Genomic DNA, 19,244 nt, shown 5'->3' with positions numbered 1-19,244 from the left:
AAATTGCATATATAGGCTGAATTATAGCAGAATTATCGAGAACTCTTGCTAAAAATAATCATGTTCAACGCATTTTAATACTTTAGAGGCAGAGTGTCGTGCTGGGTTATTGTAAAAAATTATTTATAAAATAGTAATCAGTCGGACTCCGCGTAAAAATGTTTCTAAAAGGTAGAACTTATATAGAACTGTCCAGAACTGCCGTTAAAACTACGGAAAATCATCAGCACGACACATTTTTACTAAGTGTTGTGCTGCTCAAGAACATTAAAAATTCATAAAAAATTATTAATTTTTGGAATATCGACCTAAAACTGCATATATAGGTTGAACTATAGTAGAACTATCGAGAACTGTCATTAGGAATAATAATTTTCAACGCGGTTTAGTACTTTAGAGAGAGAATGTCGTGCTGGGCGAGAATCTTAAAAATTGTTTAAAAATTATTACTTTTTGGAATATCGACCTAAAATTGAATATATAGGCTGAACTATAGCAGAACTATCGAGAACTGTTGTCAAAAATAATTATTTTCAACGCGTTTCAGTACTTTAGAGGGAGAGTGTCGTGCTGGGTTATTGTAAAAAATTATTTTAAAAAATAGTAATCGGTCAGAACTCTGCGTAAAAATGTTTCTAAAAGATAGAACTTATATAGAACTGTCGATAACTGCCGTTAAAACTACGGAAAATCATCAGCACGACACATTTTCACTAAGTGTCGTGCTGGTTAAGAACATTAAAAGTTCATAAAAAATTATTAATTTTTGGAATATTGACCTAAAACTGCATATATAGGCTAAACTATAGCAGAACTATCGGAAACTCTTGCTAAAAATAATAATATTCAACGTGTCTTAGTACTTTAGATGGAGAGTGTCGTGCTGGGTTATTGTAAAAAATTATTTAAAAAATAGTAATCGGCCGGAACTCTGCGTAAAAATGTTTCTAAAAGATAGAACTTATATAGAACTGTCGAGAACTGCCGTTAAAACTACGGAAAATCATCAGCACGACACATTTTTACTAAGTGTCGTGCTGGTCGAGAACATTAAAAATTCGTAAAAAATTATTAATTATTGAAATATCAATCAGAAATTGCATATATAGGCTGAACTATAGCAGAACTATCGAGAAATGTTATTAGAAATAATAATTTTCAATGCGGTTTAGTACTTTAGAGGGAGAATGTCGTGCTGGACGAGAATCTTAAAAATTGTTTAAAAATTATTAATTTTTGAAATATCGATCTGAAATTGCATATATAGGCTGAACTTGAACAGAACTATCGGGAACTCTTGCTAAAAATAATAATATTCAACACGTTTTGGTACTTTAGAGGAAAGAGTGTCGTGCTAGATTCGCGAAGTTAGCACGACATTTTTTCGATTTCGATTTTTTAATATAAGGAATGCGGAACTCTTTTTAATTTTTATCAGGAACTATAGAACTATGAAAAGTGCTATCAGAACTCTTAGTATTTTTTTATAATTCGTAGATTGTCGTGCCAGCTTCACAGACACATAGAACTCAATATATGTAAGTTTTATAGAACATAAATAATACATAATTTAATTTCAATATATGTAAGTTTTATAGAATATAAATAATACATAAGTGGAGATATATCTAATCGATCAATCTATTCGTAAGGATCAGACAAGCCAATATTTTTCAGCAAATGAATCATTTATTATATAGCACTTGGAATATACAGATTTGTACGAGAAACAAGTTTATCTAGATAACGCACACAAGCAGAGAGATAAAATATATTTGTTGACTTTACTTTGTACAGCAAGAATCATATAAATTCGTATGTGTTTACTTACGAAAATAAAATTGTAATATATCTTTTTTCGAAACATCATCAAGTTGATATTTTTATTCGTTTTTAAAAATGTGTGGGAAATAATTTATCGATTTTTTTTTCAAGAGCTTTTATAAACAAATATTTCAGTATTTTTTTGGCTTTTCTGCAATATTCGAAAAAAACAAATTTATTTTTTTCCCAATTGTTTGAAGTTTATTTGTTTTTTTATCTTCTTTACAAAATTGTTGTTCCTCGATTAAGATTTCACTTCATCTCGGGAGATATAAGCTCGGATTAGCTGATAAATAATTATTCATTGAATGTATTTCCATGAATGTAGAAACTGCACAATATGAAACTGATGAAAACTATTATGTTGATACATAGCACTCGATGTAAACGCGAGAGTAAGTATGCTAATTTTATGAACTAGTTTAGTTTGAATCGTCGAGTTAACAACTGCTTAACGAGCACTCGCGCGATCGCAACTGTCTTTGTTTATTGCAAAATTTTGGATAAACTGCAGAAACTTGATAAAAATTGCTGTTTTTCCATATATTGTAATATCAAGATTACAGCTTCCGTCTTTGATGTAATCAAAAGTTTAATCAGAAGTCATATGATTCATTGTGAATTTGATCTCGTATTCAGCTGATACAATTTTCGCATATCTTAGGAGATTTTTTTTTAATATATATACTCCAAACTCGAATCGGAAAAAACTCTTGTATTTATATTATTTACATAATATATCTGAGTCTAATTTTATATTAAATCGAAATTTGATTCATTTTAAATTTGTTCCAATTTAAATTTGATTATTGTGCCTTCCGCACGCTTCTTGATTCGGTCTTCGAATTATCTCGATTTGATAATTTGGGAGACATACTGGCAAGTTGCGCGATACAGAAATATCATCACGGCATGTAATGATCATTCGAGAAAGACTTTATCTCGTGAGAGGGTCGAGGGTAAATTGTTGATCGGTACACGTGGATGGAGCGCGATAAAGTGATAAGGTATCTGAAAAACGGCTTTTTACTGATAAATATTTTGCACGGTGCGCGTTCTCTTTGAGATTTACCTCGCAATGAAAATTGGAAAAATTAATTATATCATTGTATCTCATGCACAGATTTATTACAAATTTGAAACGAGATTAAAAATAGCTATGTAATAAAATTAATCGCAAGATCTCGTTTGAATATAGAAATAATAATGAAATATTTCTTTATCTATTTATTCTCTAATACTTTCAGAGAGTTATATTTTATTAATTTTTATCTGAATTAGATGTAATAATTAGTAAATTCCTTTTCTCAAATATGTTAAAATATTTTGAAATCTTATTCTTTTTAGATATAGATATATCTATATCTAATTTATATATATTTAGATTTCTAGATTATATATCTCTAGATGTTTAATTTATATATAAATGATAATGAGAAATTTTATATTTTTTATATAGATAAATATTCTATATTTGTTCTGCAAACAAAAATGTAATTTTGTGATGATAAAAAAATATATATATATTTGAAAAAGTATATATATATTTAAATTTTATTTTTGTAAGCATCAAGCATATTTGTGTAATTCTTGCAATACAAAACAAATACAACATCATGTTGTGCGTGTAAATGAAAGAAAATAATATCAGACTGACTTTGAAAGAGAGAGATAAATCATTTAATTGTCGCCAATCATCTTGTCTCAAATTATATCTATTAATTAATAGATATACATTTTTTGCGGTTATCAATATTTGCTATCGATGATTATAATAGGCTAATTAACTTATTTAGCTTTTTTAAAAATAATGTGCATAATATAAAAAGATAACGATAATGTGAATATCGCGAATCTGCGGATATTTGCCGATTTCGAATTATGACGAAAGGTCGCCGCGAATTTATCGTTATCACGGATTGCTCGTAATTTCGCAGCATATTTGCGATGGGGTTATCAGAGGGTACCAAAGGTATGCTCTTTCGCGATTCGGGAAAGAAAAATAGGATGTGTTTTTCGCGCGATAGTTTCTGCGATTGGCCCCGTAATATCGGGGAGTATCGGATATATCGATTATTGAGATGCGTTTTAAACACGATGGATACATACTCGCGTTTTTCTCACGCTTATCAATCACGTACATGACGATTGTTTTCTGACGATAATGAATTATTTGCAGTACTTGTTTTTGTTTTTTTTTTATCTTCCCAATTTTTCCACGATGGCGCGAAATAAAAATCTATATCGCCATAGTAAAGTCTCGCTGGCAATTAATGCTTATTAATCTCTGATATAAGCATTGCATAAACCGATAAGTTTAAATTTTGCAATCTTTCATAATTGACGAATTTGATGATAATTGGATCTGGATGCTGATTGATTACGCGATAAAATTAATGCTAATAATCTTTATTTTTCTCTTTCAATATCGATGCACGCTGATAATTTTTTCACGCTTCTTTCGAAAATTATAAAATTTCTGGACTCCCTTATATGAATTGGCTTTTCCCTTTTTTATCTTTCTCTCATGAATCAAACTGATAAGCACGATAAAATATTAATAGAATACGCCACACACTCTCTGGATTATTACCAAGTCATGTTTTTCCGAGAAAATCCGTTAGATTCTTAAAGTATTTGCGAACTCTTCTCTTATCTACTTTTGAATCGATTGATTTCCAGAGATGTTTCATGGCAAACAGATGTCTTGTTTGCCTATTTTATCGCACTTTCTTATGTACACATACATACACTCATACATATTCTTTCTCTATCCTCTTTTTTATCCTGCTTTTTTCGCTCGCGTTCTCTCTTTATTGTGATATTGGTACCCTATCCTATCATGATGATCGATCGATTCCGTGGCTGGATCGCGCTGCATCCACCACCTACGTATTCCCCGCGGTCGGGGATGCTGCTAAACTAACACGATCTCCATGCCCATGGGCTTTGCAAAGTTACTCACGCAAAAATAAATAAATCATCGACGAATTCGCATCAGGTAATTTAACCCTCAAATAATTGCGTTTATATAAAATTCATTTCAAAAATAACTTTTTACGTTGATAAAAAAAATCACACATACATAATCGGTTTTAAATTTTCCGTTATTCGAGAATTTATTTTTCTCTCGATATCAATCGAAATATATAGATATTTTTATGACATATGCAATATGATATTACAATGTGGGATTATCACGGGTTTAAAACGTTCATCACATAATTTTTTCACGCAATTCTTTTCGATATTATTTTTCAAATTTACATCTTATTTTATCGTCTTCTCGATTATGCTTATGACTAATTTTCCGTATCTTGGAATTTTTCATTGTTGTCAATTACAAAGCCGATAACGCGACTCGATTCGATAATTCGTAAGTTTTTCTTTAGATTGTTTGTTCGTCAGAGGATTAACCTCTTCACTGTCAGTGACCCCTATAGAGGCCAAAAAAATTCGTGCCACTTTTGCTTTATGACCCCTATAGAGGCATCTTGAAAAAAACATGTTATTACTATTACGATTTGGTTGTCCTTGGGTATTTTAAGGTTTTTGAGGTCGCTGAATTCGAATCTGAAATCAGAATTTCGAACTTCAAAATGGCGGATCAAAATTCAAAATAATTTTGGGTTTGAATAAAAATGGGTTTCTTATCATTTTTGGGGTTGCCGAATTCGAATCTAATATCAGATTTTCCAAATTAAAAATTGCAAATTTAATATGGCGGACCAGAACAAATAGTTGCCATACATAAAAGATGTACACTTTTTTCTTCAATTACTTATAAATCCCGCTATCTGCCGAATCCAGAGTCACGAATTATCAAATCAAGCTGTTTGCACAGAAGTGGAAACGTATACCAGTTTTCAAGAAATAAAAAAAATAAAAAAACGCAGTCAATAACCGCCATGTTCTCGATTCGTGACTCTGGGTTCGGCAGAGAGCGGGATTTAAAAATAATTGAAGAGAGAAATATACAACCTTTATGTATGTCAACTATTTGTTCGAACTCTGATCCGCTATATTGGATTTGCCATTTTCAATTTGGAAAATCTGATATTAGGTTTGGATTTTGCAACCCCAAAAATGATACAAATTTTTATTGAAATCCAAAATTATTTTGAATTTTGATCCGCCATATTGGATTGACCATTTTGAATTTTGTAACTCTGGCTTCAGATTCGGATTCGGCGACCTCAATAATATTTATACTGACGTATTCATGCAATTTTAAAAACTTTTTTCTTCGACACACTTTTGGCACGGAAAGTTTCTTTTCGCTTGACAGTGAAGGGGTTAAGCACAGCGAGCATGAAGCTCGAAACTCCATATCTGTTGGATTCAACACGTGCTGAAAATGATAACGCGATATTGCCGGTCGCGACCTCGCGCAATTTTGCGCCGCGATGCATCATCAATTCGTCTCTCGCCGTTCGAAATTTGCGTTGTATCGAAATTGAAAAACGCAGGGGATGCTCGAGAATGAGAGAGAGAGAGAGAGAGAGAGAGAGAGAGAGAGAGAGAGAGAGAGAGAGAGAGAGCTAGGAGTCTCCACCTTCTTTCGTCCCGAAAATCGAGCCAATAAGCTCGGGCGCTCATCCTCGGAAAATTTGTGAAACGGGAAATCTATCGCGTTTATCGCGCGATATCACACGCATGCATGTACAATATACATGCGCACGTGTATGGGAATACACGTGCAAATTGACGTGCAATAATGCATGGCAGACGCGATCGGCATCCGGCGTTCAATGCTCGAATGGAAATTCCTCGCGGGACGAAATTGCTTTCGGTCGATTCGCGACCTCGGTCGTTTTATTCGCGCTTATTTCCCTATGGATAGTATCTTATCGACGAGCATTATCTGCCCGAGCCAATTCTGCGGGCCTGTATACTACATATCTGCTTATTGTGATGCGTAGCCTGAGGCGAGCGGCAATAATCGAGATTACGAGGCTTGTATCGTCGAAATGCCCATAAATTAAATGATTTATTGCACGTAGTGCGATGTGTGCATTGTAATTAGGCTGTAATTATATTATATCGTTACTCGACATTGCCCGGCATTAGAAGCATTTGGAACAAATTATTTCCATTTCGCGGATCTTCATTTTGCATTCAAATTGTGCTTCATCATAAAGATCAATTGGCGGCGTATTCAGAAAAAAATTGCGGCTTTTTCTCGAAGATTGTGTTTAATCTTTTTTTTAAATCCCTTTCAATGACGTGCGATTTAATGTGGTACAATAAAATTGAGAAATGTATAAGAGAGATTACATTATATGATGGAAAAGCGGCGTCAAGTGGTATCTCGCATAAATCGACAGATAAGTTGATGAGAAAACAGGTTTGAAGATCCATCTATCGTGTAATTTCAGGCCGCTGGTAGACATCAATGTAGCTACCTTATAAACCTGCAGAAGAGAGAGTTCCTTCTTCAGGGCGGTGATCCCTTGTGGCTCCAAGGTCTTAGATCGATCCCGGGGAAACTGCAAGATCTCTATGAGATCAACAAGATCCTAGCTCACAGACCGTGGCTCCTGAACAAATCGCACATAGAGGTAATATTCTCGTATGAATTTGTTGAAATGCCGAATCGTGCTTGAGAATGTTAATAAAATACGTTCGTGTTAATTTTAATTTTGTTTCCTGTTTGTAGAAGTTGACTAAGGGCGATGACAATTGGTCCTTAGCCGAGGTCGTCCAAGCGATAGTGTTATTAGCTCACTTCCACTCATTATCGTCTTTCGTATTTTCCTGTGGAATTAACGAGGAATTGGATAACATAACTGGCCACCACTACAAGGAGAACATACAGGACAATAGTAATAACGTACCGCCCGCCAAAGATAAATTATCCAGCAGTCCGAAGAAAATTCTCAACGGTGACGGTAAGACCGGTACGTTGCACTTTACCTACTCACTATAGATACCTTTCTAGAGATAATATCGATCGTAACTGGACGATTAAATTCGAATCTTTCAATCGTGCGCTTTTAATTGTGCGAATTATACGTGTAATAATTTTATACACGAATATCAAATAATCCGTGATATTAATTTGTGATTTTGTCTTGATTTCACGCAGAAAATATGCCATCACCACCCTCGTCACCGAGCATAGTTGGCGAGCAGGAGGTCGGCGTGGAGACTCTGATGGAACGTATGAAACGCCTCTCGGAAAAGTCCGAGTCCTACCAGATCACGCAAGAGGAACTCTCCAAGAGATTCGAGACTGTTGAAACACAATCGGCCGAGCTGGCGGCGGCGCCGCAGAGGAGTAGCTCGGTCCTCAACTCGGATATCGGTCTATTCATCGAGGATCCCACCTTCATTTATCAGGATTTCGCTAAGGTGAGGTTTACTCATCGCTACCGAAAATAACCGTCAACCGATGGCTGGAGTCCCCATTCTCATAGATTATTGCGATGTGGTCGTGGTCCTTAATTGGATCTTTTATGATAACGTCTTCGTCCTTCTATGATAACGTCGACGTTATTCGCGTTCCTTATATTATTTACTCGACGTTCCGACGATGATTCCGCGCGTTGTTTTGGCATGCCTAACAAGTAGTGCGTAATCGATTAGAGCCGAAAGGATATTCTCAAGGTTTTAGCGTGTGGCTCATCCATGAATATTTAAGTCAGCTGCGCTTGCTTCGCGCTCGCGAAGCTTACGGCGATGCTCGCGTAACTGTCATGAATATTTACCGCGCGACAACAACGTTGTGTACCGGCTGACTCGAGGTAACCGTGCGAAGGCGGGGTAGAGCCGACAGATCATGCCACGCGTTAATTATGCGCAAGTTATTAGAAAAAAAAGTTGCTTTGCGCCGGATATATAATTCAAGTTATATATTTAATTTCTCGCTTTGTTCTTGGGCGTAATTTTTTCATCTCTTTCGCGACTTCTCGACGGTGCAGTTTTTTTTTCTTGTTTTTTTCAGCACCGTGTCCTCTCTTTTAACGTGATTCTTCTGTTCCTTTTTCCAGCGCGGTCAGCTGAACGATATACCGACCTTCCGTGTCCAGGATTACTCTTGGGATGATCATGGTTATTCCCTGGTGAATCGTCTTTACAACGACGTCGGTAATCTTCTCGACGATAAATTCAAGATCGCGTACAATCTAACGTACTACACCATGGGCACGCACAATAAGGTCGACACATCGCGCTTCAGACGGGCGATCTGGAATTACATACAGTGTATGTTTGGCATCAGGCACGATGATTACGATTATAACGAGGTGAATCAATTGCTCGAGCGTAGCCTCAAAACTTTCATCAAGAGCGCCGTTTGCTATCCGGAACGTGTCACTAAAAAGGATTACGATCGCGTCATGAGGGAGTTCAAGCACAGCGAAAAGGTAAGCGTAGATATATCTTTCGAATTAAGATATTTAGTAAAATTAATCTCTTGAGAATTTCTTTAAATTTCATTAAACGTTAATCGAAATAATGTATCAAAATATTCGTTAAACAAAGAATGCCATGCTACGTAACTTTTAAATAATTTTGTCATTGAACAATCACTTTAATCTGCGCGCGTTTGATTAAAATAATTTAACTAAAGAAAAAAAGTTTTTCGTACAATGTCTTTTATTTTGAAGCTGTGCGATGATTTTATATGCATATTATTTCACTGATAAAATGATTGCGATAATGTTGCGTCAATTCTGTTACTTTAAAAATGTCAAATCTTATAGAAATTTAAATGAACAGCAATTTATGCAAATAAGTTCAGAAGTTAAACGTGTTAAATACAAAGTGTACGCTTTACACAGTCCGATTAAAAATAGCTTCTCTGCTACTTAATTCTCGTGATAGTTAAGATTAGATCGCACGAATAGTGTATAAAATGGGGCGCTTAAAATAATTAGCCATTTCGCGTCTTTGAGACATTTAACATGACGAAAAGAAAAAAGAACTATATTAACATAAGATAAATTTATTTTTGCATAAGGCAGTAGAACGAGACATTGCTAAATCATGTTTCTGTTGCGTTCTTTTCCAGGTCCATGTAAACCTGATGATTCTAGAGGCTCGCATGCAAGCGGAATTGCTATATGCTCTTCGTGCCGTGATGCGATACATGACCTAAAGCGGAGTTTTGCGTCATCCCTTCGTCTATCTGCTGTCTGTCAGTTTTGTCGATTTGTTTTCTCAAACCACTCTCCGCGCTATCCGGATTCCCGGGCTCTGCGCAAGAGATGGAAGGAACGAGTGAGCGCGATATCATCGAGTTTCATGTGTGAAACATACATATATACGTGCGCGACATCATGAAGCTACTTCATCGTCAACTTCACCGTGAATCGCGGTGATAAAGAGCAATCGTGATTCTTTAATCAAGGAAAGGCGATAATGAAGAAGCAAGGAAGAAAGAAGAGATGAAATAAAGGAAGATATGAGTCGGTAGGAAAGGAAGATGCAAAGAATCGCAATACTTGGCCGTTTAGCTGCGCTTGCTGCGTGATCTAATGGCGTATTCAATGCATCTTTGTTCCTCGAGCGATTTACTATTAATGACATCCATCGCAAGTTGCGGTTCCGTCTATTCATAATAATGCTAATATAGTTTGTGGCGGATATATAGGATCGGCAGAGTGTTTTTTCTTTCGTATATGTTTGGGAGAGAATTAGAGAGGGAACTAAGAGGAGAGAAAGAGATTGTGCGAACAGACAGAAAAAAGACAAGGCTAGGGATGACAAAGAGAGGAAAGTTTATAATTTGTTTTGTACATAGACACTTGTATTTTTCTACGTTCGACATCGTAGCAGACTGTTATTTGTGCGTTTCGTTTATGTTTCAGATCTGTTAAAAAAAAGTTTGCTCTCGCCTGTTAGTAGCTTTCGCGTCGGGCTTTAACTTTATACACATACACATAATTTTCTCTGCGTTTATGTTTCGATCTTTTGCGCCATTCGCCAACAAGTTCATGGATAAACGCATCATCAAATGCGTGCACACACGAAATAAAATTTTAGCTCCGCGCGCAATATTTTGTTTCTACTTTTGTGTCGGGTGATAACTTGTCGAGAAGGAAAATTAATTGTAAAATTAAATTAAGAAATCTATTAGCGCTGAAGTTCTTGTTGCATGTGACTATTAGTTCTTGTTGCACGCACACGACACATTGCAAGTTATCATCATATAAGTATACAAGAGAGACGATTTCTCTCTCGATGTTGACACCATGTTCATGAAAATTTGACATTTCTGCGACGATAATAGATTTCTTAATTTAGTCTTACAATTAATTTTCCTTCTCAACAAGTTATCACCCGACACAAAAGTAGAAAATATTATACATGTACAATATACACATACACATAATGCGTTTTATCTTCGTTTTATTTCGATGATTTCATCTCATAAAAACAAAAAGAAACGTGAAAGCTAACGTAAAACTGTATCTACTTACCATTCGTTATACGCATATGTCGAGCAAACCTTAGATTGTAGGACGATCCGCGATCACGTGCAGCACCACATACACGTACACATACGCATATACACACATATACACGTTTCGATGCACGCGATCGCGGAGAGAAGCAATGCCTATCGGCTGTGTTTATTTACCGAGGGATGACGCGCTCTATTATCGTTTAGCCGAATGCAAAAAGCATCGCAAATCGCTTGCTTTCAATCATCCAAGAACAAGCTGTCTTTTCATTTTGATATTAAGATACAGTGGATAGATCGGTTTTTGAGAATTGAATATTATTATTTTTGTCGGCAAGTAAATTAAATAAGGGAGATTAAAGTCTTGGTTGGAAACGAAACTTGAAAAATATTTGTCGCCAAACTCGTATTGAATGATAAATATCGATCTACTTCGTTCGCGTATTGCGTATATCGCGTATGTCGAGTTTTGCACGAGAAGAAAATTCGGCTGCTATTTTGAATTGGAGAAAAAAAAATTATTGTACTCGTTCTGTGTCGATGGCACGTAATTTGAAGAAGGAGGGAGGAAGATGGTACGAAGGAAAGCGTGGATCGGGATTACTAGACCTCGTATGAGAACCGCGACCGACCACGAAAACACCAATCTCTCTCGACGCCCAATATCATGCGCACACGCGCGCGTAGGTGTTTATCAACGAATTTCCATGCCTTCTAATAGCCTCCCTCCGTAGCCTCTAATATAATGCACTATAGAGGAGAAAGAGAGAGAGAGAGAGAGAGAGAGAGAGAGAGAGAGAGAGAGAGAGAGAGAGAACTTAATAGAGCGATGGGGTACGCAATACACAATTGACGGAGCCCTGTCTCTCCCTCGGCGATTAATTACGATCGTTAGAACAGCGAGGACACTGAACAAACGGTGTCAAAGTGTTGTGCACGAGTAGGATCGAGGAGAGGCTGTTTAAACACAAATCAAATCCTTATAATAGATTGTTAAGGTATACACACATACACACGAAGAATGTGGCACAAACTATTACACGCGAATTATACGTGTTCTGTGATCGCATATATCTACATTTATATGTATAACACATACAAATACACACACACAAACACACAAAACAAATGTAAATATGTATGTGATATTATATATATATATATGTATATATATATATATATATATATGCATATGTATATAATACACATACATACATACATACATACATACATACATACATACATACATACATATATATATATATATATATATATATATATATATATATATATATATATATATATATATATATACGCATATTTAAAATTAACTTGGCGAAAGAAAGAGAAAGGGAGAACGAGAGAAAAAGCGAGCGCGTATACAGAAGTTTGACAATTCTATGTATATCATTCGTAATTATAATGTCTCTTTATTGTATAACTGTGCATGTGTGCGTGTATTGTGTTCGGCGCGCTCCAAATAATCGATTTACTCGCATGTGTGTTAAACGATATCAGAATGTCGGTACTTTGGAATGCAAATTTATGAACGATTATTATGATCTCGATTGAGCGAACGGTGATAAGTGATGCATAGCGAGCAAAGACGCATGCTAAAAATTGAAACTGGCGTAATTTCGGTGAATTGTGATAATTCGGGCGATAAGAAGGGCGCGAAATAACATTTTTATTAAATATGTATAAATGCAAAATATATATTATTTTATTATATATGTAAATATGAAACTTAAAATTTTTAATAGAAAATAAAATTTTTATCTAATATATGTATAATAACATACAAAGTAAATTCTTTCTACAAAATATCAGAATTTCAAAATAATGTTATGAATGCGTCGTTCAAAATTTTACGAAAATGTTCTCACAATCCCAAATCCATCTATTTTAATCAATTATTAGATATTTAGATTTTCCGATAAATTACACCGGTTCCGATTCTCGATTCTAATTTTCTAGTTTACTGGCATCCGGAAGTGAATTTGTTCCGGCGATATAAAATCGTGTTCCAAAGTACCAGTCCACATATGGAGACATGCATACACACACGCGCACGTCCGAATGATGCGGAACAAAACGTGGATAGCAACAGCGAGACATTTCGACCAACAAAGCGACGCGTTTTTTGTTTCCTTAGATGAAGTCTCTACATATCACTCCGAGAATTTAAGATAGAGAAAGAAAAACGCGTCTCGCGCGATCGCTTAGAGCTCGCCTCGCCAGAGCGGAACAGCCGAATCGGCAGAACCAATAACTTTTTGGCGATCGAACTTTTTCTCTCATTGCTTTGTGTCTTGTCGTTGTTCGTGAATGGCAACTGAAGGAAGGAAGCAACGATTTTGCGACACAGTCGCAGTTTTTGTCATGTTAACGACAATATTTTCAGTTTTTTCTGTTCTTTCTTGTATTTTTCTTTTTTAAGTCATTTTTCGGTCTCCACTTCGAAACTCTTTCTCTTCTCTGCTCTCCCTTATATATCTTTCTATTTATCTATCTCTTCCTCTCCCTTTCGTTCTCCGGACAATTCACGAAATTGTCGATCGCGATCGATGAGTTTAGAAACATCCGGACGTTTTATTTTTTTTACAAGGATACGTACGATGATATCAAATTCTTAAAAATCAAAATTGATCATTGGATTTTATAGTACATTATTTCTTAATCAAACTCACGTCATACGAGTATCCGAAGTTCAAACCAAAGAGATGTATAAGGGGAGTATTGTTGCGATCACCCGAATTTCAATAGTACGTATCAGTTTATAAATTATTTACACAAAATATGTTCACACATAAGTTCAAAAGAAAAATGTACTCCGTTCTGTACTGATGGTGAAATATTCGATAGCTTTTACTCACGAATATTTTATACGATTACTTTATGTGTCTGAATATTCAAGGAACAAAATTATTCGCGCATTTAGTTTATAAGTATCACGATTTCTCTGACATACACAATGGTTTTACGTAACTCCGATCCCTTTTTTTAATACCGTTTTAGGTGACTAATAATATAGGTTTCAATTCATATGTGTTTTCGGCGCGTTATGCAATCACAGATGAGTGAATATTCATTAATTACCATAATAATCACGTTTATCATTTAGGGTAATTGTATCGCGAAAGCTATTTCAATTCTTTTCGAATTTTATAAAAATAATAATATACGTGGATGTGTATTTTTAATACATCCCGATTCTATAAGAAAAGATATAAGATTTTATATAGAATTTTATTTATTCAACATGTTCCGAAAAAAAAACGGCGCTACACGAGTCTTACGAGATCTTAGTCGAATTTTTTCCATTTTCTCTTTTTTCCCTTCTTTCTTCTCTCTTTTAAATCAGTTTTTCTCTCTCTCTCTCTTTCATGTTTTTTATTTATTTCTTTTGCGTTATTTATATTTTACATTATTGCTCTCGAACATAAATCAATATCTTTTGTTCTATCTTTCCAGTTATGTGTCTTTATACTCGCCAATTTTTGTCATTATTAGCATTGTTCATTTTACGATCAGCGAAAGAGAGAGACTTCATAATAAGTTTATCGATGTAAGTGAGAGCAATAACGAATCGCAACAAGTGTTCGCGATAATCGTGTGCGCAGATTGATCTCATAATGTAGTAATTGCGAAAGACAGAGAAAGAGAAAGAGAGTTATAGAAGGAGAGACAAGAGAAAATAGAAATATGCGTAAAATTTGTAAAAGGGAGAAAAAAAATCGTCGTAGTAACGAGAGAAGAGCGTTATAACGATTACGGACGTTTATGAGCGTCTGTTCCATATCTTTTTTCATTATTCTTTTTCTTTTTTGTATTCTAAATGCGAGAAATTCTCATCGAATTCACTCGTGAATGCCGCTGTAGCGAACCACATTTTGCGGCAGATCATAATTTTGCGATTCTAAGAAGAGAAATATGATAGGAGAAAGAGAGAAACAGAGAGCAAGCAAGAGAGAGAGAGAGAGAGAGAAGGGGAGGGATGGAGAGATAAAAAATAGAAGAAATCGAGATTTTTAAGTAAAAACGATTAAGTCGTGCGTGCCGTATATAAGTGAATGCTTTTGCAGCAGGATACGATCAAACATCGGATATTGACAGATCTCTGATTTTCACGTAACGAAACATAAAATTATTGCAAAGTCAACAAGATACTTGAAATACACTTATAACGTCATTATACTATCTTTTCAATAGATCTTTTGAATGCATTTCAAATGTCTATATAAGTTCTTCTACCGGAAGAACAGAGATCTCTGATTGTATCTCGTGTTTGATCATAATTCCACTTTTATCAATTTCTCTGTTTCTCTCTTGGACACGTGAGGCAGGGCGTGTCGAGATTTCGAGTCGAGTTGATGCCTCGGTAAAGTATATAGTGAGAATATTGGAGGTGGACGAGCACAGAGAAAAAGAAAGTGTTAGAGAAAGGAGCAAGAAGATGCGCACGGTGGAATGAAGCATTTTTAAAAAAAGTAAAAAAAAAATAAATTTTTATGTACATATAGACGTTGAATTGGATCTAAGCTCGTCGTTCACTATTGTCTGAAGTGGGTATTCTCAAGAGAGAAAAAGAGAGCGAGAAAGAGAGGGAGAGAATGATAGAAAAAGTGCGAGAGGAAGAGAGAGAGAAAGAGAGAGTGAATAAAAGCACGAACGTGCAAAGCCGAGTGTCCACCTCCGAAAGTCACAAAAAGCATATTAAAAATAGTACATGCCACCGTATCGGGAATGATTGTGTGATAATTACAAGTGATTTGACCAGGCCCCCCCTTCTCGATTATTGAGCGAATTACTATCATCGAGGGTTTTTTTTTAATTGCACATCACTTTTGAGTAATTGGATGTAGAACGATAAAAGGAGAAAAATGTTTTCTCTTTTCTCGTTTTGTGCTCTCTAGATTTAGTCCTTGAATTATAAAAAGAGAAACATCCTTTTTGATAATAATTCACTGATTGCACCGACGAGAAAGAGATTTCGAAAGACACTTAGATCAGATAGAAGGAATTCCTCGCACGCGAAGCTCGTCGTAACATCTCGGTCATGTTGATTCGATTAAGCGTCGCGGTCGTAGCCTAATCTTATCATGGACCGACACGAGCTCGCGACCTCTCTTCGAGGCTCTCACTTAGGAATTCCGCGGAATTTGAGTTCCCGCTAATCTGCGTATTGTCCGGCGATATTTCGTCGTATATCGTGTGTGAATATTCGAGCGATCGCCGCCATAAGTGCGGCTCCTGGAGGGAGGGGGGGTCGTATGTGATGTGATTTCTTTTATATCATAACGAATAATGAACACTAAGAAATATTATAGTTTCATATATATATAAGCGATATGTTATTTGTCATTTATTTTATCCCTTAATAAATGATGTTATATAAAAAAGACAATCTCTGTGTCGATGGCGTTTCTCTGTATTTTGCACCTCTCTAATTTAAGAGCGATTCGTTTGATACAATTCATGTATATTTGGATGTGATATCAAAAGATTAATTTATTTGTAACGTCGATTAATTTAGATAACTTTAATTTTAGTTTGATCTTAAGTTAAATTAGATTGCTTAATTAAACTTATACTTATGGTTTTCTTTTACTAATTTTTTAATAATTTTTTCACAATTTTTATTTTAAATTATAGATTACAATTCGAAGAGGATTAAAAAGAAGAGCGAACAATGATTCTCTTATCTTACATTTATTCGCCGACTATCAGTATTGTTACAGCATACGACGTTACATGACATCAAACATCTAAGTTGTACTCCATTAGTACTAATGATTACTCACTCGCATAACTCACTTTTGCATAAAATATTTCCATTACGAATTTGATTGCTCTGTTTTTTTATCCGCGGCGATATTTACAGAATACTTTGCAAGTACCTTACACTTTAGGCAGTCTTTCATAGAGAAAGAGAGAGCAAGAAAAAGAGAGAGAATGCATTTACAGAATGTATTTAAAATCGTTCTGTGCATGGATCGAGCATTGGATCTCGTGCGAGAGAGTAGCATGAATGTGCTCTATGACAGATATATCGGCGTAATTGCGGATATATCAGATCATTTAGTTCTCTAAACGTAGGACGGAGGATTGTTCATCGTCTATCGTTATAGATTCAGCGTACTACTCTCTTGATAGAACTTGATATTGTATCAGTTTAAATAGAATTGAGGGTTTAATGCCTGACAGATTGATTTCGCAATCTTCTCATAATAATTGAAGACTTGACATAAAAAAGACTGTATGCGCTAAAGAAAAGTCAGAATTGGAAATGGGAAAAAACACATTTCGCTAGATAATTTTTATTTCAAGATGAAAGAAAAAATATAAAAGAGGAGAAAAGTTTTCTTTTTTGTACATCTTAAATTTTTTGATAGATTATACTTAGATCCTTTTATACAATCTCGGCGCGTCTGATAATTTAAATAAAACTTGAGAATGAAGCGTTTACAGTCTATTTACGTAAAATGTTCAATTAGTTGTAACGCATTAAAATTCGTTGTCAAACAGCTTAATTCAATTCGATCTTGACTGCAAGGGAAATTTCTTTTGACAAGGTCGAGAATTAATATGTATACCGCGAATTGATTACAACTTACTTTTCAATTTAGACATTATATTGAATTATTATGTATCTCAACGTATATTTAATATAATAACATACTTTGTCCCAAAATAATTATATCGTTTTAGAAATTGATTAATCGTACAAAACTTGCGGCCAAGAAAAATCATTTTAGAGTTGTTACATTATTTTATCAATTAGATCAGTATCGTGTCGATTTTTCGATGGATTTGTCAAATGTGTGCGAAAAAGCGACACACGCTTACAAAATAAAAATTAAGCTCTTTTCATGATTGCGAATGTCGGGAACGTGACAAACGCTTTTATTAAATATTGTGCAAAATTCTTTGAATGTCGATACTTTTTCTTGATGAGAGTCCATTCTTTATCAATGAATCGATAATTGCTTTCCGTGATGTGCGCATGTGTGATACGCTTTGTAATTATTTCTGACTAATGATTAATGTCATCGAGATTCGTCTTGCTAAAGACGACGTCCCTCTAATTGCCGTCATAATCATGTGGCGGTGCGTGATGATGCATGTGGATGTGTGGAGGCAGTTCGACTACAGGTACAGTCAGGCTGCTTCTCTGTAACACGATTATATAACATTTACATGAATATCAATGACTCAGTCGTCTGTGTAAAATATTTTGAAATTTGAAAATTTTATATAATATTATAATAAGTGTATCCATATATGTGTCCTTTTTTAATCGTAATTTTACCACTGACTGTAATTTTATTTTTTATTACTTAATTATTATATTGTGTGTAATTTAATTCATATAGCATGTTCAATTATTTTAGTCTTTATTATAATTATTTATTTACAATATATTTTATTAACCATTTTGGAATTCGTGATTTTTCCAGGGTCTCAAATTCTAAATTAGAAACTGAAATGTTTGCTTTTAATTTGTAGCAAATTATGAAACATTTTTAATACGAAATTTAATAAATTACGTAGGTCTTTTAATCACATTAATAAAATGTTTCCATCTTGTTATATGTGTGTATATATATATATATATTGCGCGAATTATTTCCCAGAAAGAATGGTAATATAATAAATTCCGTGCCCGTAAATCCGCTTGTTAATTAAAGAACATTTGAATGCAATTATGAGTTTAATGAACATGGGGATATAGAAGCTCGGTGAATATAAAATTGAATAACGATATAACGGGGAGGATTGACTTCTCTCCTGGATAAAGCTATGATAATGGGATATAAAGTCGGCTTCGAATATAAAAGATAGGAATATAAGTTTGATCAAAGAGAAATGTATCGTTATCAGAATCTTTTCTTAAAAAAAAAAAAATGAACATACCCAAGTAATATAGCTATATAATTATATTTCACATATATATTATATTTTCGTTGCACACGAAAGATATACAAATCAATTTTCGAATAAATATTTG

The 19,244-nt window shown here is 34.7% G+C and overlaps 2 protein-coding genes across 4 annotated transcripts in view; one reads left to right on the top strand and one right to left on the bottom strand.

Annotated features, from left to right (window-relative positions):
* Sesn (Sestrin) overlaps positions 1-16,640 on the top strand; it is a 190,649-nt gene extending 174,009 nt beyond the window's left edge. For both annotated transcript variants that reach the window (XM_083109655.1, XM_083109656.1), the window contains 5 exons: positions 7,203-7,385; positions 7,484-7,724; positions 7,913-8,178; positions 8,817-9,191; positions 9,839-16,640. In XM_083109655.1, coding sequence (XP_082965781.1) covers positions 7,203-7,385; positions 7,484-7,724; positions 7,913-8,178; positions 8,817-9,191; positions 9,839-9,925 — 1,152 coding nt within the window. In that variant the 3' untranslated portion in view covers positions 9,926-16,640. The remainder of the gene's footprint in view (positions 1-7,202; positions 7,386-7,483; positions 7,725-7,912; positions 8,179-8,816; positions 9,192-9,838) is intronic.
* The window catches only part of LOC145977546 (glutamate receptor ionotropic, kainate 2), a 136,737-nt gene continuing 131,777 nt past the window's right edge, over positions 14,285-19,244 (bottom strand). For both annotated transcript variants that reach the window (XM_083109649.1, XM_083109650.1), the window contains one exon: positions 14,285-18,407. In XM_083109649.1, coding sequence (XP_082965775.1) covers positions 18,318-18,407 — 90 coding nt within the window. In that variant the 3' untranslated portion in view covers positions 14,285-18,317. The remainder of the gene's footprint in view (positions 18,408-19,244) is intronic.

The sequence above is a fragment of the Camponotus vicinus genome, unplaced genomic scaffold (genome assembly GCF_025532165.1).
Source record: "Camponotus vicinus isolate PSW18456_S1 unplaced genomic scaffold, iyCamVici1.0 SCAF_9, whole genome shotgun sequence".
In the NCBI taxonomy this organism is placed as follows: Eukaryota; Metazoa; Arthropoda; class Insecta; order Hymenoptera; family Formicidae; genus Camponotus; species Camponotus vicinus.
Note: the sequence above shows the minus strand (reverse complement) of the source record. Positions and strands in the feature narration are given on the sequence as shown.